Genomic DNA, 25,963 nt, shown 5'->3' on the forward strand with positions numbered 1-25,963 from the left:
TTCTACCATCTCTGAAGGTGTTTGCAAGGTATGGACATGCTGCCAGTTTGGGTTTTCCAGTGTTTGGCTCCAGGTTGCTCATCCCTGGATACACACGAGTTGACACACATGCCCTAATGTAAAACGAATCAAATCATTCCTTTGGCAAGAAGACACAGGCTTACTGGTTTTCTGCATTCTGCTTGTTGTTAAAGGCAGGATTTTTTTTTACAACAAGATAGCTTCCTTGGACTGTATGTCACCACGGTTACACCAGAGATCACAGCTCAATGCAGACAGTGTGGACAGGATGAGCTAGCATTACGTCTGCAGAGGTACCACCAGCAGTCTTGTCCCAGCATCATGGAGCTCAGTGGATTCTGTTTCATTAGCCATGCAATTGTGATTACACTCCTACAGCTGGTCAGGAACATCTGAATTACACTGAAGTCACCTGACATGTCCTGGACGGTGGGATTCAGCTTCAGATTCTGCCACCTAAACTCAGGTGCCTGCTATCTAGACATCTACATGGGAGGTGGCTAAATTCTCACTGGAGTTAGTGGAGACCCAGCCAGTGCAGCAAAAAGAAACTGCAGAGGTGGCCATCTCATCCTGCTCTGATACCTGTATTTGGTAAGTGTCCTGGGTTCAGCTGGGATAGAGTTAATTTTCACAACAAGCTGGATGGGCTGACCCAAACAGCCAATCAAATGGGCTATTCTACACCATCTGATGTCAAGCTCAGTATTTAAGTGGGGACCTGGCCAAAGGAGGGCCTTTTGCTACTCAGGAGCAAGTTGAGCATGGGGCTTTTATCAGTATTATTGATTGTTGTTTTCTTCTCCCTTTGCCATTTTGTTAAAGTCTTCTCATCCCATCCCACGAGTTTTTGCCTTTTTTCCTTCTGATTCTCCTCCCCATCCTACTGGGGAGGGGGAACGAAGTGAGAGAGTAACTGCGTGGGGTTTTTGTTGCAAATTGAGGCAAAACCACAACAGTAAGATAAGGAGCTTTTAGAGGTAGCCAAAAACACTCCTGAGGAGAAGGAGATTTTCTTTTTTTCTTTTTTTTTAATTGTTTAAATAGACTGACAAAGTTAAACTCCAAGGTACTTATGTCAACTTTCCCGATTTTTCTATAGTTAAATCTTGCCCTCCTTCCACTATGAGTGTGCATAAAGATGCATAAAGCACCGGCTATCTCTTTGTAAAAAGTAACCTTTTATGGAAGTGAAATTAAAAGATAAGCCAGAGAAGTGTATTCGCTCACACTGTCACCACATCCCAGTGCCCCTGCTATTATCTAAGACTTACTTACAAAGCAATCCCATTCATCACTCATCTCTAGAGTAGTAAACAACCCTTTTAACCCTTTTAAACTTGCATATTTGGGCTCCTTTTAAAGCAAGGATGTCTTCATTTTATAACTTTACATATCAGGGATTTTCTTGTGTTTACTGTGAGCTACTTACTTCTTGGTTTTCTGCAATATACATATGTGGCATTTGAATTCCAAGAGGACCAAAGATTTTCTGGCAATTTTTCCCTGGGCTGCTAAATTAATTGTAAGTAGCAGATTCTAGGCCAATTCAAGGGAGCATGTGTATGTTAACACAGTTAAAAAAAATCAGCTGTTAAATAGTAAGCTAATGCCAATCTTAACTTTGGCACTACACTTCCCCCATCAAAGATTCATGGAAAATAAAAATGACAGCTTTTTTTGGATAAACCATGATCCATACTACTAAAAATATTTTAAAAATAGGTATTAATTGCTTGCTATCAAGATAGTCTTGGTTTTTTTTCTAGCTAATGAACTATAAATTTGTCCAACAGACTTTGCTTTTAATTAGATAAAATGCTTTAAGAAAAGAGAAGCCAAACTGAAATAATAAAACAAAGTTAATACATTAATGTCTCCACTAGATTCTCTAGAGTTACATTCTCCTTCAAAGATGGTCAAGTAAACAGAGGTTATTGTTAGAGATTTGAGAAAGAGCAGATGTTTTCACTCCAGATTACCACTTTTATATACCAAAATAGCACAGCACCTAGATAGCAAAGTGTAGTTTGTGGACACTAGTATGCAGAAACCTCCACAGCTGAAGCAAATTATTCGGAAATTCTTAAAAAACTAAACTGGCTGAATGGGCAAACATCATAAATTATACATGCTAAATTGCAAATTCAAGATTTACTTTATTAAGAGTCAGCATTAGCAATTGTAGCAATGATATAGAAGGAAACTCCTACACGAGGAAATAAAATCTTTTGTTGACTAACACTCTCCTTGTTCTTGTGGAGCATTTTAGAAGGCTATTTGAGGAGGCTGCAAAACCAAAATATTACTGAAGGGATCATTAGACAATTTCTGTGCAAAACCCACTCAACAAATTACTTCACTGATGTGGGTAGCACACCATGTAGGGAAAACCACTTTTAAAATCCCATGTATTTCCCAATTTATATTTTTGGCTCCTGTCTAGCAAAGTACTTAAATCTCCTGTATCCTTTTGATATTAATGGACTATTCCCATACTTAAAATTAGGCATAGTAGTGGGCAACTGTGGGGTCTGGAAATTTTCTTATTCTTGTGCTTCAGTATGAATTTGAGTTATGAAGACAAATGATATAATGCAATCTATATGACTAAGATCATGAGAACAGAAGAATAATTTCAGATTTACTTTGACTTTCAGCAGAGCTTGTGTTGAGTATACTTGGTCTTAATTTCAAATTATTCCAATTTGTGCTTCAGTCATCATTTTCATCAATTTTGAAAATCTTACGGAAATGTTTCTAGTTATCCTGGGCTTAATAAAAACAATCTTCGTTGTAGTCATAATCTAGAATGACTCATGTGATCCTGAACTATCTGTAAGAGGTCTTGGCAATGGCAAAAGAAAGAACACAGTTTATGTCATGCAGACACTGGGAAATAACCAGACAGTATTTGATTTACTGTTCTTGCACCAGGAAGTTTTTGATAATTCTAATGCTAAATGTCAATTAAATCCCTAACAGCTTTGCTACTGGAATACATATCTGTATATGTATAAAGGCAGAATGTGTCCCCTTTAACAAACATCATGCCTCTATGAATTCTGTGATCTATGACAAGTATCAGCACATACATAGCAATGAGAATACTTTCATTTCAAAATACTGTATCATTTCCAACAGGAATTTTTTTCTGATAACAGAAGAATTTCAGCTGCTTTCAATTAAATAAGAAGTTATACATAAATAGTCATATCTAATAGTGAAATCTGTAAATGTTAGGTTCACATTCGGGGTTTAATTGACTAGATGATCCTCATCTAAGGAAAAATAATAGAACACTAATTTCGGAATCTAACAAGGGATGTAGGAAGCTATGCAAAGAACCATTAAAAAGGAAACTCGGGGTAAAAGGTGTAAGGTTAGAATAAGTCTCATGGAAAAGAATTCATATGGGACCACAGGTGTCTCCATGAGCTATAAACATAAACAGCTAGTCTTGCATTTCCTGGGCAGCAAAAAATCCCACTGACAAATACAACTTTAAGGTGCCCATTTTATGCATGATCAGACTTGAAGATTATACAGATTATGTCTATCAACAATGCATGATTCTTACAGAAGTTATTCTCATCAAGTTTGAAATTTGCAGTAGATATGCATCATGGGCTTTTTATTTTAATACATTCTGGTCTAAATCCAACAAATGCTGTACTTCAATAAAAATATGTAACATGACAAAAGAAACATGAACATATATTCAAAATTTTCCCTGTGATAAGAATTTTAAGGTGAAGCAAACACAGCAAAAGGGTTATTTCCAACATACTAAATGGCTCACTGGTAAAGAATTGTAGTCAGTGTCCTTCCATTTTTACCTCCTAAATACACTGGGCAAATCATGCCTGCTTGCTGCATATGTAATTTTTATGTAAAGTGAAATACAATGACTGTGACCGGCCCCTAAGCATCCATGCACAGTCTTCACCAAGACTGCACAAATGAGGCACAGAAGGAGCATCCCTTTCAAATCCCCGCATTCCCAAGGAATCAGACCTTCGTCAGCATATGGCCGCACTCCCCTATGAAGTTCCTTTTATGGTCATTCCAGTGTTTGGGGGAGAAGCATACATGGAGAGAAAGTAACACCAGGGAAGGAGAGCCACCCAGTCCTGCCAAAGCCAAGTTTCTGCCCCAGCCTCACCCTGCAGCACCAAGCTTCACTGCCGGCAGCTTCAAACACCAGCAAAATGGGCCCCATGAAACAGCCTCTGAAACGCAAAAATTATGATGGGACCATCATCAGCCCTGAAACAGCAGGTGGTTGGCTAAAGAATGAGGTTACCATTTAAATTCCCTCTCATTTATTTAGCCAGATGAAACATAGATTTGAACCTGGCTCAGCCAGATCCTGCCACAAAGTCCTGACCGTAGGCCTAACAGCTGCTCAGGAGCTTGGGAAGCACTAGGTCTTTATCTCTGCCTTTCTCATTATTCTCACACATCGCTATGGGAGAGGAAAACACTACCTGCTACTGGACAGGAAATAACAAGGGAAGAGATATGAATAGAAGGACAGTAAGTGACAAGCAGAAAGAGCAGAGAGCAAAATGAACATAGATAAATGTGCTGCAGTACCTTAAATTGAATTTCAGTGTGAATATATTTTTTCAGTGTACATAGTAGTTAGGACGACTTTCCCTTGGTCGAGGAGGACTGTGTGAGGGATCACTTAAGTGATCTGGACGTCCACAAATCCATGGGCCCCAATGGAATGCACCCACGAGTGCCGAGGGAGCTGGCGGATGTCATTGCTGAGCCACTCTCCATCATCTTTGAGAGGTCCTGGAGGACAGGAGTGTTGCCCGAGGACTGAAGAAAGGCCAATGTCACTCCAATCTTCAAAAAGGGCAAGAAAGAGGACCCAGGGAACTACAGGCCGGTCAGCCTCACCTCCATCCCGGGAAAAGTGATGGAGCAGCTTATCCTGGAGGCCATCATCAAGCAAGTGGAAGAAAAGAAGGTTATCAGGAGTAGTCAGCATGGATTCACCAAGGGGAAACCAAGCCTGACCAATCTGATAGCTTTCTACAATGACATGACTGGCTGGGTAGACGAAGGGAGAGCCGTGGATGTTGTCTACCTTGACTTCAGCAAGGCTTTCGACACGGTCTCCCATGATATCCTCCTAGGGAAGCTGAGGAAGTGTGGGCTGGATGAGTGGTCGGTGAAGTGGATAGAGAACTGGCTGAATGGGAGAACTCAGAGGGTTGTCATCAGCGGCGCTGAGTCTAGTTGGAGGCTGGTAACAAGTGGTGTCCCCCAGGGGTCAGTACCGGGCCCAGTCTTGTTTAACTTCTTCATCAACGACCTGGATGAAGAGTTAGAATGTACCCTCAGCAAGTTTGCTGACGACACCAAACTGGGAGGAGTGGTAGATCCACCAGAAGGCTGTGCTGCTATTCAGCGTGACCTGGATAGGCTGGAAAGCTGGGCAGAGAGGAACCTGATGAGGTTCAACAAAGGCAAATGCAGGGTCCTGCACCTGGGGAGAAACAACCTCATGCACCAGTACAGGCTTGGGGTGGACCTGCTGGAGAGCAGCTCTGCGGAGTGGGACCTGGGAGTCCTGGTGGACGACAGGTTAACCATGAGCCAGCAGTGTGCCCTGGCTGCCAAGAAAGCCAATGGAATCCTGGGGTGCATCAAGAAGAGTGTGGCCAGCAGGACGAGGGAGGTTCTCCTTCCCCTGTACACTGCCCTGGTGAGGCCTCATCTGGAGTACTGTGTCCAGTTCTGGGCTCCCCAGTTCAAGAAAGATGAAGAGCTACTGGAGAGAGTCCAGCGGAGGGCTACGAGGATGGCGAGGGGACGGGAGCATCTCCCCTACGAGGAGAGGTTGAGGGAACTAGGCTTGTTCAGCCTGAAGAAGAGAAGGCTGCGAGGGTACCTTATAAATACCTACAAGTATCTGAAGGGTGGGTGTCAGGAGGATGGGGCCAGACTCTTTTCAGTGGTGCCCAGTGACAGGACAAGGGGCAATGGGCACAAACTGAGGCACAGGAAGTTCCGTCTGAACATGAGAAAGAACTTCTTCCCTCTGAGGGTGACGGAGCACTGGAACAGGCTGCCCAGGGAGGTTGTGGAGTCTCCTTCTCTGGAGATATTCAAGACCCTCCTGGACAAGGTCCTGTGCAGCCTGCTGTAGGTGACCCTGCTTCGGCAGGGGGGTTGGACTAGATGACCCACAGAGGTCCCTTCCAACCCCTACTATTCTGTGATTCTGTGATAGTTTTTGCATTACTATGTTTCTGCCTTGGTTATTGCTTGGTTTTCTCTTTTGCATTTTCATGTGAAGAATGTTTGCACAATGTCAGTGCATGCACAATGACAAACTTATGCTGGGATTCAGCTCCAGATTCAGGCATGTGCAGATGGGAACTGTATGTGAAAGTTTTTTGTCCAATTTCCCACAGTAGACAGTAGAAAATCTAGTCAACACAGTAATCAGCATGTAGAATAGATGTGTCTACTGCAGGATGAGACAAATCACGTGTTAGATTCCATTGAGTTGATTGTGAAATGCTCTAAACAGTTGCCTAAATGAAGGCATGCAGTGCTACTGGAGACGTGAAGACTGTCCAACTCAGCTTCCAGCTGCCACTTCAGGATGGCATGGGTCCGTGTATCTTATGACATATCTCTCAGACCCACGAAGAATGTCCTGGATACAGGAGTAGATAAATACATGTGTTTAGGTAAGTGAATAAAGCCTTACATCCCCATTGTGAGCTCCAACGGGAGCTTAGATGATTTGCTTATACCTCTATAGGTGTTTTAATTGAAGTTGAATCCCATCTTCAGGTAAACTATTGTAATGAGAATCAAGATACTTTTGTTACATGAAGATTAGCCAGAATAAAAATTGCATGAAAATAGTGCATTCATTCACTTTTTTGTTCTACGCTTTTCTGGAATAAAACTAACCCAGAAAATTTAGTGTTTCCATTGGTCAATAATATTTGAACCGTACATGAGAATGGTTTGAAGACCAAATTATTTCAAAATTATTGTGGATTTGATCTACCACCTTTTCAACTGAAGTGTTAATTAAAAATCTGAAATATTAACTTTTAATTAAATACACTATATTAACATAGAAATAATCTCAGTTAATATGCCTTTCATAGACATACTCACATTCATGCATAAATTCCCCTAAAAACTGTTAAGATAAATTAATAGTTTTACCCTTTAGCCCTCATGAATCAGGAAGTAGTAAAAGTAATGTGTCATGTATCAGTATTTCTTTTGTATATGTGCTATGGTGCAGCGTTTATCTAAGAGCTGCTAAAAATTAACTGTATATATGGTTTACCTAAGATACAATTTTCATTATTTAGCTTTAAGACACAACAGTATAGGGTTATTTTTAGTTGCTGAAAGAAAGGGACTTCCAGAAGGTAATTCTTCCCATCTCAAGATATCCCTTTAAGATGTCAGGACAAGTCATGAACTCAGGTATGATGAGTCACTTATCAAGTCAAGTATCCTAAACATTGTCTTGTTGCTTACAAGGAAAATGCAGAAATTCTGGAGTAACATACAGGAAATCTGTAACTTCTGTGTGGTGAAGGTTCACCCAAAAGGTAACCTGAAAAGCAACTAACAAGGCTAAACTTCTTTTAAAATAATGATACAATTCATACTCATGAGTTAGGTATGCAGGTTTTTTGTGCTGTGTCTTACTACTCAGTATACACCAGGCAGAACAGCCTGCAGACACTGCTCCTGTTGGTAAATCATCCGATTTTCAATTATTCTGCAAAGCTGCCACGGCTCTAAGGGTGCCACAGACCACTCTGTCCCTGTAGAGCCTCCCCGGAGCTCCGCACGGCTCATGGCCCAGCACATCCTTCCACCCCACCTCTGGGGGTCCTCCACACAGATGTTCTGAATGTCAGAAAACCCTGTTGTGCAACAGACAGCAGTATGTCTTAGCAAATGGTGGAAATTTTTTAATAGTCATCTGCATTAAAGAAGAAATTTAATCATTTTTCTACACTACAATAGTTCAGAAATTAGCTGTTTTTCTGAAAAGTATTTTTGAAATTTCTACATAGTCAGAAAACTTAAGCTTTCCCAAACCTGTAATTCTACTCCATCTGCAACACTGATGATGACAAGTACTGGCTTATCACGCTTTTCTTAATTATTTAAGTAATGGTTGTTGATTGTATTTATTAATAGAGTCATACTCACTATCTCAAAACTTATGGAAAAGCTGGCCACTCATTTTGAATTTGGTCCTATCTCTTCCTATCTGAATAGTCATAAAAATTAATATCTTTATAGTAGTTTATTCTGTACATACAAATGCATCAATTATTTTTAACCTCTAAACTAAGAGAAGGCACATTGTCTGTCACTGAACTTTTGAGTTTGACATCAGTTAAAGTTCTCCCATTAAAAAGGAGTTATTAGAGCAACACAAAGACTTACACAATCAATCTGTCAAAAAGATATTCCTGCAAAACCTTCAAAATGAAAACCTTTCTTGTCAAACAGGCACAATTTGCAGGTGGCAGGCTTTCACTTTGAAACTAAAGCCCAGAGATCCCAAAGACCCTACTTTGCTCCCATGTCTGTGACAGATAAAGGCTTTTTTTTTTTTAATATTGCATTTATGCAATAAAATGTGACAGACTACGTACTATACAGGAGTACTGCTATGTTTCTCACCATAGTAACCACTAGGCCAAATAATCCATACAGTCATAGGTGTAAAAATGCAATATAATCTAAGTTGCCTTTATTCTCATACAGTTTATTTAACCTTATAAAATAGAAAATATTATATTAAATAATATGACTACCTGCTGGTTTCAACAGTCAATGGAAATAGCGCATGAAAATATCACTATCAACAACAATCCAAAGTCTTCTGAATTTAAATAAAACATACCACTGATTACAAAGTTTTCTCACTCAAGCAGAAAAAGCAGAGGACTCCATTAGCAATAATCCTTTATTTGGCTGTTCTCCCAGTCACTGCAAATAGCCTTTACTATAAACAGCCTTCATCGATATGTTGTATTTAAGAAATACAACCAGGGATTTTTTGTTGGTTTTTTTTTCTTTGCTGGTTTTTGGCTTTTGCTGTTTTGGAATGGCCACCATGTTCTTCTCTCTCTCCCTGGTTTGATTATTCATAGCCTTACTGCTCACCTCCTTTCTTTTAACATTTTGTTTATCCCTGTCACTACAGACAGACCTGCTCCTTTCTGAGGAGAGGACACTTTTGAGACTTGAAAAGCTTGTCTTTACATCGGGAAAACTAAAACTATGATTCAGTCTATTTCAGAATGAATCCCTTCAAGACACATGAAGTCTCAGTCACAATGAAACATATCAGTAAGCAAGGTTCCCGTGAACAGTGGGGACAGCATCTGAGCAGCAATCGATTTAACATTTCAAACAGTCCAGACAGCACTTGTGTAAGGCAAACATTCTCAGTTCATTTTTCAAAAGGCAAGAATTTAGGCAAAAGGCAGGAATTTAGAACCTCCCCAGAAGATACCCTGCAGGAATAAAACAAAAATGGTAAGATCAAGAGAAGCATATGCAGCAGCAGTAGCCACTATCTTTCAGATAGAGAAACAGAAAGAGAGATTTAAAAAATCTTCAGCATATAAAAGTCATGAAACACAGATGGCTGTGAAATCAGTGTAAAAGAAGACAAAAAGGCTTCCAGCAAGTCCTGATCCATACACAGAGAACTCAGAATATTTAGCAGGATTATTATTAGCTCATTTCTAATTTTTTCCAGGTGGGCTATTTGCATTGGCCTGAATGGCTGTGACACACAGCTACCTGAAGGCAGGATCTGATCTGACCACCTGAATAATAGAAAAAACAGATATCACACTTTGCATAAGAGAAAGAGCCTTGGGTTCAGCCATGCCAACCCCAAAGCTAACCTCCATATGATTAACTACTTTTGGACCAGGTGTCATTCAAGAGCAAGTAACAAAGAACAAACAGGTAAATTGTTTAGTTGTCTGTGAACATACATTTTTAACGTACATGCTAGTATCAACTGTAAGGCCCTGACAAAGATGAATTCTCTCCCAGAAAGTCAAAGGGAGAGGAAAGTGCTTTGTACCTCACTGAAGCCCTTATTTACTGTTGCATCAAGCACAGGAGATGGATGACTCCTAGAATAACAAATATCATAGAAGGAAAATAACTTTTATCCTTACTAAGGCCCTAACAAGATGATCTCCTGTCTAAAGAGAGAACAGGACTTTCCAGTGAAAAATAAAGCCAGTCTGGACTGGTTGAACCCTGCTGCTCACAGGGAGAGGGGGCACAGTAGCTGATGTGATTTCAGAAGCAGCCTCTACATTTCAGAAAACTATACCTGTAACAGCATGGACTTGCTCTTTTTTTAAGGTTTCTGTTCCATTTCTCATCATATTTTACCACTGTAGTTTAAAATACACCAAAGGCTTCCTGCACTTGTGGCAAACATCTCATTTTTATAAATATTTTCCAAACCAAATTAACTAAGATTAAGATTTTGCATTATTAGATTTTTTTTTTCCTTTTGTATAACATACAGATCTTGTACCACTACACAGCACACAGGTCAACTGGGCATCACATCCATGAAAATGAGACCCTTTTCCTTTTCCATGAACTATATGAACTGAGATGGTAACAAGAAGAAATTCAAGCCAGTTGTCAGCTCCAAGACACAGTGGGGGAAAGCAGCAAAGACTATTTCAGTCCTAATTCTCTTCTTGCCAGAAATATTCCTCTAATCTTAGCTAGCAAAACATGCTGACAACATGAGATGGGCATGATCATCAGTGAGTGGAGTCACTCAAAAGAGATTGTAGACGGTCTCTCTTCTCTTGTCACATGGACCTACTCATGGCTTGTAAGGCACTAGCAAGCCTTTCATTCAACAATCTGCAATGAAACATTGTGCTAGACCACAATGGCAGCAGAGACACGGACACACAAACTGTTGACACATGGCCTGCATTCTCATTAGCACTACTGACATTGATGAATTATCTATGAAAGTAATGCACTGACCTCTTTTAACTGCAGAAAATCTCTTTGATTTAATAAGCTCCAGGGTCTTTTTAAATTTTTAAATCACAGTCATGACAAGCCTAACAGCATAATGCTACATATGACCTTCATTTTGTGCCTTTTAGCAATTAAAAGCATATTTACCTCTATGCAAAAGCAGAAAGTCTGCAAATTAACTCTTGCCTTGATGCTGTAGAAGTTTACTCAGCTACAGATCCGTCCTGTTTTCACTCCAGATGCTTCTAAAACTGGAGAACACCCATTTTAATTATATCTTATATCTAGCCATGAAATTCTGTACATTTAGATATGGTACCACTCAAAGTAGTTTTAGAGGATCTGGTGGAAATAAACTCAGTGAAATGAAAAATTTGTTCACCTTTTAAAAGCTTGCTAGAAAGGTGAATATTCTCACCTGATTTCAGCCCATATTAGTAGTGGTAAAATATGAATCCTCATGGCCAGACATGTGAGCTAAGAAAGAGCTTTTATTTAAACTGCATCACCCACCAGTGAAAAATTGTTCTCTACAGATTTTTCTAGTAATTCATTTTTGTACTTTTTACATGACTACTATTTAAAAAGACACTGAAGAAGCACTACACTGTTCTCTGGAGCAGACATTCTGATTTTCAGTTCCTCTTTTCAGCACAAATCATAATCTGCTACTAAAATCCAGGACGCTGGGGATACTTCAAGAATCTTTTCATAAAAATATAATTTTGTTAATTAAAAAAAAAAATGGTGTGAAAGTTTCACAAAGCACTTCCCAAAACCTATCTATCTCACCCACCTAAATGTTGTACGGCTTTATCTTCTCTTCAGCTTCTTTTATAGATTATTAGAAAAAGAAATGCAAAAACATTTGAGTAGTCTAAACAAGAAAGTCTATAAATAAATAATATCTTTCTTACTGCAATATTCACTATGTAACAACCTACATAGCTCTGTAACTTGAAAGAGTAATTAATTCAGAAAATTTGTACAGCCTTGGCATATGCAAAAAGTCAGCTATGGAAACAACAGCATTAAACTAGAGTCTAAAGAAAGACAAAATTTTAAATCTTTCACAAATGTCAAGCTGAGGCAAGAATGAACTTCTTCACAGATATTGTTTAAATTCTCATTTTGTAAGAGATCATTTTTTATGCAGGGCTGCTCTAATAAAAAGACAGTAAATGTGATTTCTTATTTATAATTTAAAATACAAACCCACAGAGCAAGCTAACTCTGGGTTAGTTACAGGAATCCTGATGCACATCTGATTTAGTTCATGAGTTTCAACATTCATCTACATGTCAAATCTCACGCAATGTAACAATTCATCAGCGGTAGAGAAGATGACCAAGACACATTATGTGTGAAGAATAGGAAGCTAGGTGTTAACAGCAGTACAAGAAGCCTTGCTCCAAGAACATAGCAGTGTGAGTCTCTAAGCAGGCTGTGTTCTAGTCATGTACCAGCTCCAACCTGAAATGAGACCATGAGACCTGGGTGCACAACAGCCTTTCCCTTCCTTCTCTCTCTTCAGATATTCTCTCCCTCCCCACCTCCCCTCCCCCTGTTTCTATAGGAAGGAAATGCAAATGGGAATGCCAGACTGCAAATGCAGCACATTCCAACCCATTTCTCAAACTGGAAGATTCAGGGACAAGGACTCAAGGCTGACGGACCGTGTTACCTCACGTCTGCACCATGCACCTTCAAGACACTTCAAATACAGTCAAGTTTTTCTCTAGAACTCAAAAAAACAACAATTTTGTTCTTCTTCCTAGTTTTGCAGCTGGCCTATGGTTTCAAAATACAGGCCAGGCAAATACGAAGATTTCTACGAACCCAAATTAATATTTATGTTTGTTATAAGCAGTCACAAGCCAAAATTCACAATAGGAACACAGCTTTTTCTATCTGCATGGATCCTGGTGATGGGTTCTGGTAACACGAGTATCACAGAGCAGCGGAGAAGATAAAACAAAAAGAAAGTAGTCATTAACAGTGCTGGAAATTAAAGAAAGCCTACGCATGTTTAAAAGTTGGTGACACTGGCCAGAGGTTAGCTAAGAAGATGAATATATTATATTACTAAAAATGTGACATCATTTCTTCAAAATACTTTAGAAAACTGTCTGCTACGAGAAGCCATGTTATGTCCTTGCCTTTGCCACTCTCAGGAAAAAAGGACTACTATTTTCATGCTGGACTGCATGAAAGCTGTCCCTTCGTGTTTCCAGAATGCTTCAGCATAGCTCTCAACACAGAAGATCAAATGAGAAGAGTTACATGTGATGCTGAATCAAAATTCCCATTTCAACACAAACAGATATTTGCAGTTTCTTTCTTAGATTGGGACCATTTTGAATACTAATATTCTATATCATTGCATAACACAACAGTTGTGCAAAGTTGGAAATACTGGACTACAGTCTCACATTGGTTGAAAAGGTGGAAAGCAGGGCCACTACCCTGCAGGACTTGGACAAGCTGGAGGAATGGGAAGACCAGAACCTTATAAAATCCAATAAGGACAAATGCCAAGTCTTGTCCATGGGGACAGAAAGCCCCTGCCACAACACCATCCAGGGACAGAGTGATAAGGGAGCAGCTCTGTGAGAAAGGCCCTGGAGTGGTGATCTGCACATGAGCCTGCAGGAACCCCAGCAGCAAAGGCAGCAAACAGTATCCCTTCTGCATAGCGGTGATTAGACCCTATGTAGATATTGCATTCAGGTTTGGGTTCTCCAACACAGGAAAAACACAGAGAAACTGGAGTTCACAGAGGGTCCCCAAGGCAGTGAGGACTGGAGTATTTGCCCCATGAGGAGAGGCTGGGGGAGCTGGGCTGGGTCAGCCTGGAGAAGAGACAGCATCAGGGGCACTAGCAGTGCCCCCAGCACCAACAAGGGGTGACTGAGAACCTGGACCCATGGTCCTCACTTCGGCACATGGCAGGACAGTGAGACAAAACTGGCACAAGTTGAAACTAGAGGAGAACCATTTTCCCCACGGAGACAGTCAGACAGTGGAGCAGGTTGCCCCAAAAGGCTGTGCCATTTCTATGGAGCCTATAAGCTGACTCTGCTTTGAGCCCAAGGCTGGACAAGAAACCTCCTGAGGTCCCTTCCAACTCGAATTTTTCTATGAACCTCTGGTTACATACTACTTCCAAGAGCTTACCCTGAAATATTAAATGTGTATATGTCTAGAGGATCGGTGCTTCATATGAAGCCCTGTGAAACACTGGATCATTGCAATCATATTTTAAATGTCCTTTTTCAAAAACTTGGAAGACACCCACATTTTATAGACTTTAAAAGATAAAACCACAAAAAATAATTTAATAATACCTGAATCACATAACCTTATTTTAAGCTGAGTAAGATGATAACTATTTAAACCTTATCTACCTTTACTGGAAATTAATTTGTTAATACAAAAGACTTCATGGCAAAAAGAGAAGAAAGAAATCAATTCTTTTATGTCCACAGGCCAAACAATTCAAGGATATTTGCTATAATTAGAAGACACAGGAGAATGTTAAGTTCCTTGAAAAACTTCACAGGATACATATTAATCCTACTTAAAGTTGGAAAATGAAATATCCTCATATTTAAAATCTCAAAATACTGTTTCGTCCCCCTTTTCCGAAAAACAAATGAGCTAAAACAATTTTAGTTTACATTTGCACTTATAGTGTTTCTTGATCTTAAATAAAATCAAAAGAAACATTCAAAAACCCATCCATAACTCAGGAATTGTTCTTAAAATGGTTTGAACCACATTATTGCAGCAGTACTTACTTTGATAGGGTTTGATGCAAGCTATGCAACTATCTAAAACAAGCAGCATTCACTTTGTTCAGCTGCCACATATGTCAAGGTAACATTTGTTGGTTTGAGAGCAGTTGTTAGATCAACACTGGAAATTTAAACTCTTGCAATAATTGTTCTTGCATAGCTGAAATAAAACTGACATTCTTCTTAACAAACCCAGTCTAGAACCTTATATTTAAAGTTGAATACGTGTTGAACTACCTTTCTACTTTGTTGAGTGATCAGCTGAAAATTAAGATTGTCTATAGCTTTGCCCTTCCTAGCACAGTAGTGAACAGGATGTCAAAATCTAAATTACATTTGTTAAACTCGGTTCCATAAGTCAGATAAGAAACGGATTTGCAAATGTAATTGAATTTTAAATTTATGATCAAAATGAGCTGTTAAAAAAACCCTTCTAATATTTTCCTTACACACGTTAAGAAATCAAGATAAAAATGAAGACAACTTAATGTAGTAAATGTAAAAGTTCTGGACATTTTGTGAAGTAGGAGTTGTGCAAAGTTAAAACTCATCCAGACTGGAAGTGTATGTTAACATGTTTGTTGCAAGGGCTTTGCTAAAATGTTGCATTTGCACTTATTTGAACAGAAGAAATCTGTTATCGTGTCAAATATAAACATTTAACCCATGACCAGCTACTCTTCTTGACTGATCAGAAGAGTAGTGGAAAATGAGATTAAGCTAACTTGTGTATCATAATCATTAAACCTTTACTCAACAGTTCATTGAACCTTCCTTAGCTACTTTGAACATCCCAAAATTCTCTCCTGTGGAGCTGCACAGGTGATCAAAAAGATCACCAGCGATTGATGTTCAGGTGTTTGGATACCACATTACTCAGCTGAAGTCTCCATCACCAAAATTCACACCCAAAATAGTAGGGATGGTTTTATTCTGATCAGAATCAGCCTTAAAACAGCAGCAGTGTTTGACACAGAGTGGAGCTAATAGCAGGAAAATAGGGGGAAATGACACTAAATTGACAGGAACAAACAGGACTGCAGCTGTCTAACACATAATCAAGTAGAGATATTTATATGGCTTTACAGAGCCCAATGTTTTTTTTTAAACTGTTATTTCCAAGAAGTTGTTTAAATAGGATACACAGGGTAGCAAAGAACATCACATTTGTCCTCCCACATGCATGAATGACAGTTCTCACAGGAAGCACTGTTTCACAGTCTTTACGGGTGAGTGCTCTCAAGCAGGGATAAATGGGATATCCTACTGTAAATAGTTTTGCTGTGAATATCTCCCAAGACAAATCCTATGATGAAACAAATTCTTTCCTAAACTATTATCAGAAACCAATATCTTTTGACACTTCCAAATTACTGTTAGTCCCAGCGAAGACAAAAAATATTAATTCAGCTCTTCAGATGAAATATAAAGGGAGAGCAACGACCAAAAAATGCAAAACCTGAAAATATGCACAATGCTTTCAGGATCTTGCCCAGCTAACCCTACCACTGTAATCTAAACTAGGTCCTTAGGCTCATACCCAGTTCCTCTGGGCAGACTGATGTCCTCATGTATCAAATCATCTCTCCCATATTCTTATCCCATTACACAGAGTTAGCCAATCCATTCTTCTCTTACCTATTTATCCTGCACTATGATATATTCACTGTCAGCCAAAATATGCTTGCAAAAAAATTAGAGTATTTCCCAAAATACCCACTTCCTTTTTGTGTCAAACAGGTCCAGGACTTATCTGTGATGCTTTTTTTATCACATCATGCACCACAGACACACAGGGGTGATTGGTACTGAATTACAATAAGATGAAGGAACATGACTTATTTTATGCTTGAAATACTGTGTAACTTTAAAAGGTTATAAATGCCTCTCTTAAAGAGAAAATTAAAATCAAGCTCGCGCTTCTAATAGCAAGTAGAAAAAGATAACTAAAGCCCCTATAGCACTGAGAACTTCTTATGTTATGAAACTGGAATCAATTTTTTTTTTTTTTGGTAACAAAAGAATTTCTGTGGGTCATTTTCATATTCTGTAGGGTGGGCTGACCTAGTGGAATGCCGTATTGCAACAAACTCAGAAATATATTAGCAAAAATTAAAAAACTAACATGAAATGAAACATCTAGCTTAGAAGAGACATCCAAAATGCTATTTCTTTTATCTTCTTCCTCGAGAATATCAAAGCTTTCTTGATTAGTCTATATTCTTAATTGATATAAAATCACTAAGTTAACCTCTGGAAATCATTCAGGCAACAAGACTATACTGTCCTTATCTGACCATTTGCCAAGAGAAATAATGCTGTCCTACATTTGGGTTTTTCCTTTATGTTAAGCTCTTATTTGTGATTTAATGTTTCTCTGATAGCTAGACTTAAAGCGTATTGTCTTTCCCTGCCTTCTGGTTCCTCATATATGCTGTCTCTGAGCAATTACCTTCATATTGATGTTTTCTACAGGGTCAAGACTACCAAAACAAATTGCTCTTCTCTCCAGAGGCATAATGCTCTGATGTTTACCCTTGACCATGTACAGCAATTATCTACTCTCCATATCCTGTTCCAAACCCCATTGACTCACAACTATTTCTATTTTTACAACTTAAATATTTATCTTTTTGTCCATCCTCCAATTCAGTTATTAGATCACATAGCACACCAGTTCCCTTTTATCTCTGCCCACTGACGATATGTTAATTAGTAACATAATGTGGGAAAAGTACAAGAACTTGGCAAGGGGGAGGGGGGAGACATAGATATGGTTGCACTCAAGGAAGTAACATGAAACCTGAAAGACATGTGGATTTAATAGTGAATAATAAATTCACAGGAATTTTAAATGGACTAGATTAACAACAAAAAGGCAAATAGCTCCATATTTTGTATTTAATCTTATCTTTGTAAAATCGAAAAAAATAAGAGGAATGTGGCTGGAATATTGTGTTCAGCTCTGCCTTCTGAATTATCAGAAGCATAATGAAAATGTAGGGTACATGTAAGATTTTTAAAGGATAAAAGATTAAAACACATAAATACAGTTTGATGAGTTTCCAAGGTGGAAAAGGAATCTAATGTGGCTGGACTGGCTCCAAAAATGCAAAAGCATCTTTAAGCAAATTGCTACTTCTGAACTTGATCTTCCTAGGACTTTCAGTTTTCTTTTTGTCTTAACATTGCTTTCTTTCCTTTGAATTTGAGGTAGTCCAAATGAATCATCCAGTGGCAGTTATTCATTATTTGCCTTCAGATTTCTGGGGCTGGTTAAAAGCTGAGTTCCAGAATGGCTGAACTTAACATGCATTACTGGGGATCACGAACACCCTGGAGAGCACCACTAGTGACTGGTCTCCAGTTGGGCTTTGTGCTGCTGATCACAGTGCTGAGATAGTCTGCCTCCTCCATGTCCTTTGTCAGCAGGTCATTTCCCCATTCAGTGGCAGGCTCACAGGTCCCCTAATCTCCCTTTTGCGGCTGACATTCTAGTAGAAGCCCCTTTTTGTTGCCCTACCATCATGTCTAACAGATTCAAAGGTAAAAATATTTTCATGGTGATAAAATAAGTTTGTTACAGTATTTGTATATTCTAAGGGCTGAGAAACTTTTTATTTTGGTGGAACATAATGAAGTATCAAGAAAATCTCATAAGAGCCAAAAACATCAAGTTGAATTCATAGCAACCAAGGGATCTTATCTCACCATCAATCTTGCTCTTCCCCTTGTGAGCACTGCTCAGACAAAACTGGGTTCTACATGCATTGATGGGTAATGTGGGAGAAGGGAACAAGTCCTGAATGCACTCTAGGTGAGATACTTGGTGACTCTGGCCAGCACACTCGCAGCCAGGCATGTATGTTTGGGACCTGGTATCTCCTCAATCAGCAGTTTACTCTGGACACCAGGCTGCTTTAAGGTGCTTCAACACAGGGAGGGAGGATCTATGCCTTTCTCCCTGCTTTCTCGGTATAATCTTTCTCACCTAAATGTTGTCCTACTGGGACCTTCTTATGGGCACTACACTTCCAGCACATGGGCCTGAGTTGCTTGGATGATGAGGATGAGACACTGGGGCTGGCTGTCTTCCCCTTACATCCAGGCATGTCCAGCAGTCTAGAAGGACATGAGCACTCCCAGGTCCTTGGCGAGACAGGACTTTTGATCCAGGGAAGGAAGCAATTAGATGTGGCTCTGAAGGGGCACCTTCCCAAGGATGCTAGATTTCTGACAGACTATAGCATTCATGGTTATTCAGGCACAGTTCCCCCTTGCACGGGATTTCTTCTGCTGAAGGTACTCCAGGTAGAAGCACATCAGGCTGGTCAGACCACAGCATTCAAGGCAAGTTATCACACCCGGCCACCTCTGGCTCTGGCTGGGCAGCAGAGCAGCATTGCACAACACACCAGCTGGGCTGCAACTGCTTCCCTCTTGAAAGAGAGCAGAGAAACCTCGAACCGCACCAAGTGTCACCGCACAAAGACACACGTGGGAATGGTCATGAGCCCATTAGCCCGCTTACAGAACACAGAGACTCGTTCTTGCGTTTTCCCTTCTCTCCCTACACAGAGAGTCATTATTATGCCCCTCATCACTAGGCACCCACAGCCTCCAGAGCCTCTCCACCCCTGTTGTGTTTAGGTGTACTCAACAGGCATGCTTAGCAACGCTGCCAAGAGTTCCTCCTCAGATCACCATGTCAAAACATGGTTTGCAAAAAAGCTGCTGCTAGCAAACCCCCTCCTTACACCTAGTTGCATAATTTTGGCTTAACATGCAGGTAGGGAGGAAGCATATGGGAAGTAGTGTACTGTGCGCTATGACCCCAGACACCAGCCAGGACAGGCATGTCATGTGTTTCCTGCACAGAAACACTCGAGAACTGCAAAACAATACCAGCCCAGATTACACTGAAAGCATCTGAGCAAAAGTCAGGCAGCAGAGTGCCATCATCTTCCCACACACAGTTTCCATGATTTATTCCCTGGTGTTTCACAGGGGTTTGCAAGATGAGAGAGTAAGAATCTGTGTCTATACCGGTAGAAACACCACAGAGGACCCTACATGCAGGCGTGAAACCTTATGAGTGATCCTGGGCAAACAGGGAAAAACACTTCATGCTTTGACACAACCTTTGTAAATAAAGTAAGCAAGAACAAAAGCCTCAAGGGATACATACAATACCTCTTAATGCCAGGTGAAACCTCAGAAAACATTTAGTTGGGGTACATTCGACTGAAACATATTTTCCTAAGACAAATTATAAAGGAGCTCATGATCTGTCTGCTTGGTGATTGAGAAGCCAACAAAAGTGAGCTTTTATGTTCTTTCTGCTAACTAATATTCATTGCTATCTTCCTGTGACCGCTCTGGATTCATTTCTCACATCTTTGCTCACATTGACTACAGCCTTCCCCAATAATCATTCCCACTGAAAGCATACATATAGAAGGTAATTTTAGAACAGCTGTGTATCATCTTCAATATTCCCAAAGAATACATTCCAGTGAACAATGCTGAAGAGACTAGTCAGGCTTTACATCCCTGTTTCTGCTTAGATAGTTGGCATCATGGAAGCTTTAAGAATATTTCATTATAAAGTCTACATAGAAGACACATTGTTAATGCTAAATACAAGTTAAATCCCCAAACGACAAACCAAGTATCTGAGAAACATGAACAGAACAATACCCAAGCCCAATATTGCTGTATCACCATCATTTTGTACAAGGGCTTGACTTCCAAGAAGTCTGTTAAGACTGTACTGCAGTCTCAAAGGTCCTGACAAACGAGAGTTTGATTTGATAGGCATTCTATCTTTCTAAAACATCTCATCAAAAGACTACGGGTGAAGAGATAAACTGTGCTGTGAGCAGCACATGTTCACAGCAAGAATTTTAGCAAGAACAGTTCAGACCATCTTTCTTTTTAGGGTTATCTTCGACTCTGCTCCAGACACTCCTGTATGATTAATCATGTTAATTACACAGGTTTGAAAGCTTTGAGGTAAAATACAAAGGAAAGAGGATAGAGCTGAGAAACTAAAAGAAACAACGTAAAGAAAAAAAAAGATAAATAATTTTGGTGTAAACTTAACAGCATCCTTTTCCCTAGTATGCAGAAAAACAAGCAAGGATTTCTATTTTATTTAAAATCAACTACACTTGAAACTTTAACTTCGTGTCTAGTCCTCTGTTTGCCAGTTTGCCTTCACATCTTTCAACCACAGCCTCAAAAACTGGAGGTGTTTGGAAAGATGTTAAAATGTTGTATGCATTAAGTACTCCTTATCCCTTAAAAATCTGCTGATGAACGACCTGCAGAGGAAGTTCCATTATTAAACAACAATTATTAATTATTAATTATTAGTTAAACCATTATTAAAGAACAACATGAGCTATTAGTAGCTGCTCATTGCACTTTCACTGCTAAGCAGCTTATCAAAAGAAGTAATTGGTTTTTATAAATAGGATTACTCAGGGGATCATGAAGTAAAGTTCTATTCCATCTAAACTGGGACATCCCACTTTCTCCTGGTGATGGAACAGCTGTGAAAAAGTTAAGATGAGAAATTACATTTAAACTGTATTTAACAACAAAGCAAAAATTTAATAGCACTACAGAGGTGAAGAGAAGACTGAGGGTGATCAAAGCAGGAATTTCTGAGGCTTTGTTTTGCCAAAAATAAATTAGCGACAAAGGTCTATTTTATAGACAATTTCTCCAAATTTCCTCCCTGGGGGATCCACTGTTTGCCTAAAGAAAAAAAAGACAGATTTAAGGTGAGAAGTTTAAAATTGTACCTGAAAAACTCCATGAAAGAGAAGCCATAACCATGCTGTTCAGCAATTCCTGCACAAACAACGTTCGCAGATGCTCCAATCAATGTTCCATTACCTGAAGTTCAGAAAACAAATACCAGTTTATAGTTGTGCTCTGTTTCTTACCCTTCCCCTATTTATTCTGTGCTGAAGTCCTAAGATGTGCTAGTTAGAAAAGTCAATTTCTGTTGTATAGGCTTGAAAGGAAACATGCAGACATTATCTCCACATCCTACAAATAGCTTCACACTTCGAAAGATTAGCCTGGTATCACTCTCTGATTCTACATAAGCTAGAAAAATAGGGAAGGAACACAACACAAATCTAGCAGTTTCAGAATGACCCCAGAGACTTGCAGTCAGATCAGCTTGCTGATTTTTGGTTTTACATACAAGAAGGTGCCATCAGTTGAGCTGAAAACAAATGATGAGACAGTTTGAGGATGCTAAGAGAAATGGATGTCTTTTTTCCTTATGCAAACTTGACACTGATGAATTAGTGTCTTTTTTATAGGGAGGTTAACAAATTGCTAAGATACATATTTTTAATAGAAATTTAAAACACAGTAAGTGGGACAATGGAGGGAAATGAATCTGTTTCACATCGGTCTGCTAAGGCAAAAGGATCGCCACAGATACAAAGTTTGCTTACCAAACCAAAATGGTTCTTTAATACATAAAAGAATGTAACTTTATTCAGTGAATGTCATCAAATTACATTTTACAGGTCCTGTTAGGAAACCAACACACTGAAAGACCATAATATGCCATGTTTACAACGCACATATATGCTCTTGGATGAGCCACATACTTCTCTTCTCCGAAGCTTTTTCCAGTAACTAATTTATCCCTGTGTTTTCTCTAAACTTTCAACAATCTGGCAATGCAGAGCAGTCAGGTATTCAGAGCTGAGAAAGACTGACCCATTTTCTATAGATTTCCCATGAGTCATACCTCAGGCTTCATAAATGCTGTGTACTTGACTTCCACGAAGCAGATGTCTTCAGCAAATGTTTCTGATCTAAGACACGACTCGGGAAGTGACAGTGACTCCTACATTCTATTCCTTGACTGAAATTTTGAACAAAAGAAGCAACCACCTAGGAGAAAATTTTTTTATACTATGGCAAGTCTCTCTTTTGCAATACATCACCGCATTAACAATCCATTACTTTAAGCACATCTTCCTTTTGTCCCTTTGGCATATAGTTACTCTTCTCATTCTGGCCCTGTTAAACATTACTGCTCAGTGGACACTGTTCTGGTTCAACTTTGAGAAACATATCAGAAGATAATTAATGCTCCAGTTAATTGTTTTGACTTAGTAAATATTTCAGGTCACCCAGAGATCAGTTTACCAAAGAAAAAGTCAGAATATAGGCAGGATTATTCCCCTAAGTATTCACACATGGTACGCATATGGCCTTCTGCACCTGAAAGTGCACACAAAATAAGCAGACTTCTAAAAATATTCTTAAAAAAATAATAGAACACTCTTAAATTCAAATAAAAAGACGTGATAGAGTTCAGAAGTAAGGAAAAGGAGAGAAAATATGTGATGTGGAAGGAACATTGGAGAAAGGAAGATCTTCCTCTCCTAGTAAGAAAAAGGGTAGAAGAAAGAGCTTGATTGTGATAATTTTAGTCCCAGTTTAGATTCAAAGCCATACCAGTGTCCGTGGATACTGAGATACAGGACTGGTCATTCTTAGGACAGAGCAACAACTTTGAGAAACAACTAAACCCCAAAAAGTCAGTCAGGACTTTTTTTTGTTTCTTAAAGTTGACTGCATGAAAATCAAAGCTTTCCATGAAAAAGCCCTTATGTGGCCAAGATTTTTGCAATTCAGTCCAAAGAGAAAGCATGGTTATTATTTACTTCAGGATAGTCAATGATTATCAACACAAAATAGGTAGCAAACTGAGGTTTTCATCCCAGAGCAGACATCTGAACATGGATACCTGCTGTCTCAGGTGAGTGGCCTAAACAACACCTGTTAAGAACAGGAGGCTGGTTCTGTTGTCTTGTCAGCAGCCTCAAGCAGCTCTTGAGCTGATCCCATGTTGGAAAAAGAAAGCAGCTGAAATCTTGCAGACCATGAGAGAGAAGAAAAGCATTCCCTTCACTCCCTGCATTCCCCAATAGACTTTTTATTTCGTATATTTAATTGTCCCTTTATTTTTTTTCATCCATTTTTTTTTCTGCTCTCCCAGGAGCTATGCTAGGTGAGCTGGTTTCTACTTGCTCTGTTTTTAAGGCTTTGGTGTTGCAAAGGAGTGGAAGCGGGTGCAGAGGTCCTCTCTCTCTATGAGGAGCCCTGCTCACGTTATTGGAACTGCACATCAATAGAAGGGTATATCCCTACAGATCATAAAAGCATAGTGGAGCATTCTTGTGAGACACCATAGGCTATTTGAGACCTAGGCTTCTTACCATACACAGTGAATCACGCACCCATCCACACGTGCTTCAGATGTGGAGAGAAAAGACTACTAACCTTATTAGAGGATTAGAAGCCTTTAAAAAATAGTGTCTAGGGTAGGACTGGTCATTAGGAACTGCACAGCTCATTTTCCTTGCCCTCTCTTTGCCTCAAATAACATTTTAGTTACTTTAATGGATCTTTGAAGACAGGAAATTGAACTTGGAACATCAGCGTTCCTGGTAGGCTCTGGCATGAGAAAGCCAAGACACTAAGCGTGTGCAAAAAGAGAACAAAGGAAAATAGTTGACGTTATTAGAGGAGTCAGGCAGGAACACTTAAGGAATTTTCAATTCCAAAACTAATCACTAGTCTACAGCCTCCAAACATTTCATAAGAGGTTTCTGCTTTATGTGGAGCACAATCAAGTATCACCATCAGAATAATATTACTGTAGACATAGAATATAGCTCTGGCTTCAAATTAAAGAAACAGGACTGAAACTGCACTCGTCCCACAGCTGTTACTAGATACAGTCGAGATTTCCAAACAGCATGCTCTTTCCTATACTGTACATGGGCTATAGTAATGCCTTCACATAATGAAGTATTACAGAAAGAGTTTCTGCTTCAGCAGTGAATTGATTTCCCCAAGTAGATTTCTCTTGAGGAGAAATTGTCACCTTAAATGTTATCTGAAAGGAGCAGCATTTCTTTTTCATTTGTTCAGAGTGTGTGTGCAGTTTAATTGGGTATTGGCTCAGCAGGCTTCAAAGAACTGCACTGAAATTAACAACAGAGGCAAACTTTCGTTTCTCCTCCCAGGAACATCTGTGCACAGCAGAGGTTTAACTCAGTAGTGAAACAGCAACACTGTGACCTCTGAATCACAGAACATCCAAGACTAGGTTAAAGGACATGGAAACCTACACATGTCAAATTCATTCCAATCGAAAGATAAGTATTTTCTAGCTCTTCACACAATCTTAACTTCGTCTTCACATCATCTTCAATCTTAAAAATAAGTAAGTTTAAAACGTGTAGCAAAGACTCTTATTTGCTTGTTTACATGCTCAAAATGTAATAACACACATGAACTGTATCAAAGAATAACATTTTACTAACTACTCTGACTTCGATTGTAACTTTTTTCAATGACTCCTACTATAACTCATCCTTTATCACCAGGCAGATGGCTATTAACAATCTGGATCCATTACAATGAATTTAATGTTTCTAACACCAATCATGTGCAATACGTGTGAGGTAAGCCATACATTTTATCCTGCATATCTGTTCTGCCTTTTATTCCAGGTAGACTACAGGCATTATTGTCATTACTAACTACGCCTAATAATTTATAAGCATGAAATCAAGAAAGAACATTTTCTTAATGTAAAAAAAAAAATCACACTTTGAAGCGTGATCATAGAAAGATACAGTCTTCTACAGTTTCTGTCCAGAAAAGGTGACCTAAAAGCATCTTTCTGATATTTCTCAAGGCAAATTACTCTGAATATCTTTATGGAATGTGAAACCTACTCAAAGTATAAGAAAGTATTCAACAGTTTTAGTTGATAAGAATTAATCAAGCAAGATCCAAAACTCACATCTTAAAATGTGCCTTTGAATCTCCATCTTAGACATGTAAGCAGGACGTTTTTGATAAAATTTAAGCCTGATTTGATACCTGCAGTATCCACCAGCCCTACTTCTTCCAGCCTTCTTCTTCTGTTTGTAGCTACTTCCTCTCTACTCGGTGTTCAGCTACTCCACCCTCCTCATCGCTCCTATAGATACTGCCACGTTCAAACCCAGAACACACACACC

The 25,963-nt window shown here is 39.3% G+C and overlaps 1 protein-coding gene across 1 annotated transcript in view; it reads right to left on the reverse strand.

Annotated features, from left to right (window-relative positions):
- The window catches only part of OCA2 (OCA2 melanosomal transmembrane protein), a 189,381-nt gene that overhangs the window by 16,431 nt on the left and 146,987 nt on the right, over positions 1-25,963 (reverse strand). The window contains exon 22 of the mRNA XM_009931146.2: positions 21,695-21,788. Coding sequence (XP_009929448.2) covers positions 21,695-21,788 — 94 coding nt within the window. The remainder of the gene's footprint in view (positions 1-21,694; positions 21,789-25,963) is intronic.

This window comes from Opisthocomus hoazin, chromosome 1 (assembly GCF_030867145.1).
Source record: "Opisthocomus hoazin isolate bOpiHoa1 chromosome 1, bOpiHoa1.hap1, whole genome shotgun sequence".
Classification (NCBI taxonomy): Eukaryota; Metazoa; Chordata; class Aves; order Opisthocomiformes; family Opisthocomidae; genus Opisthocomus; species Opisthocomus hoazin.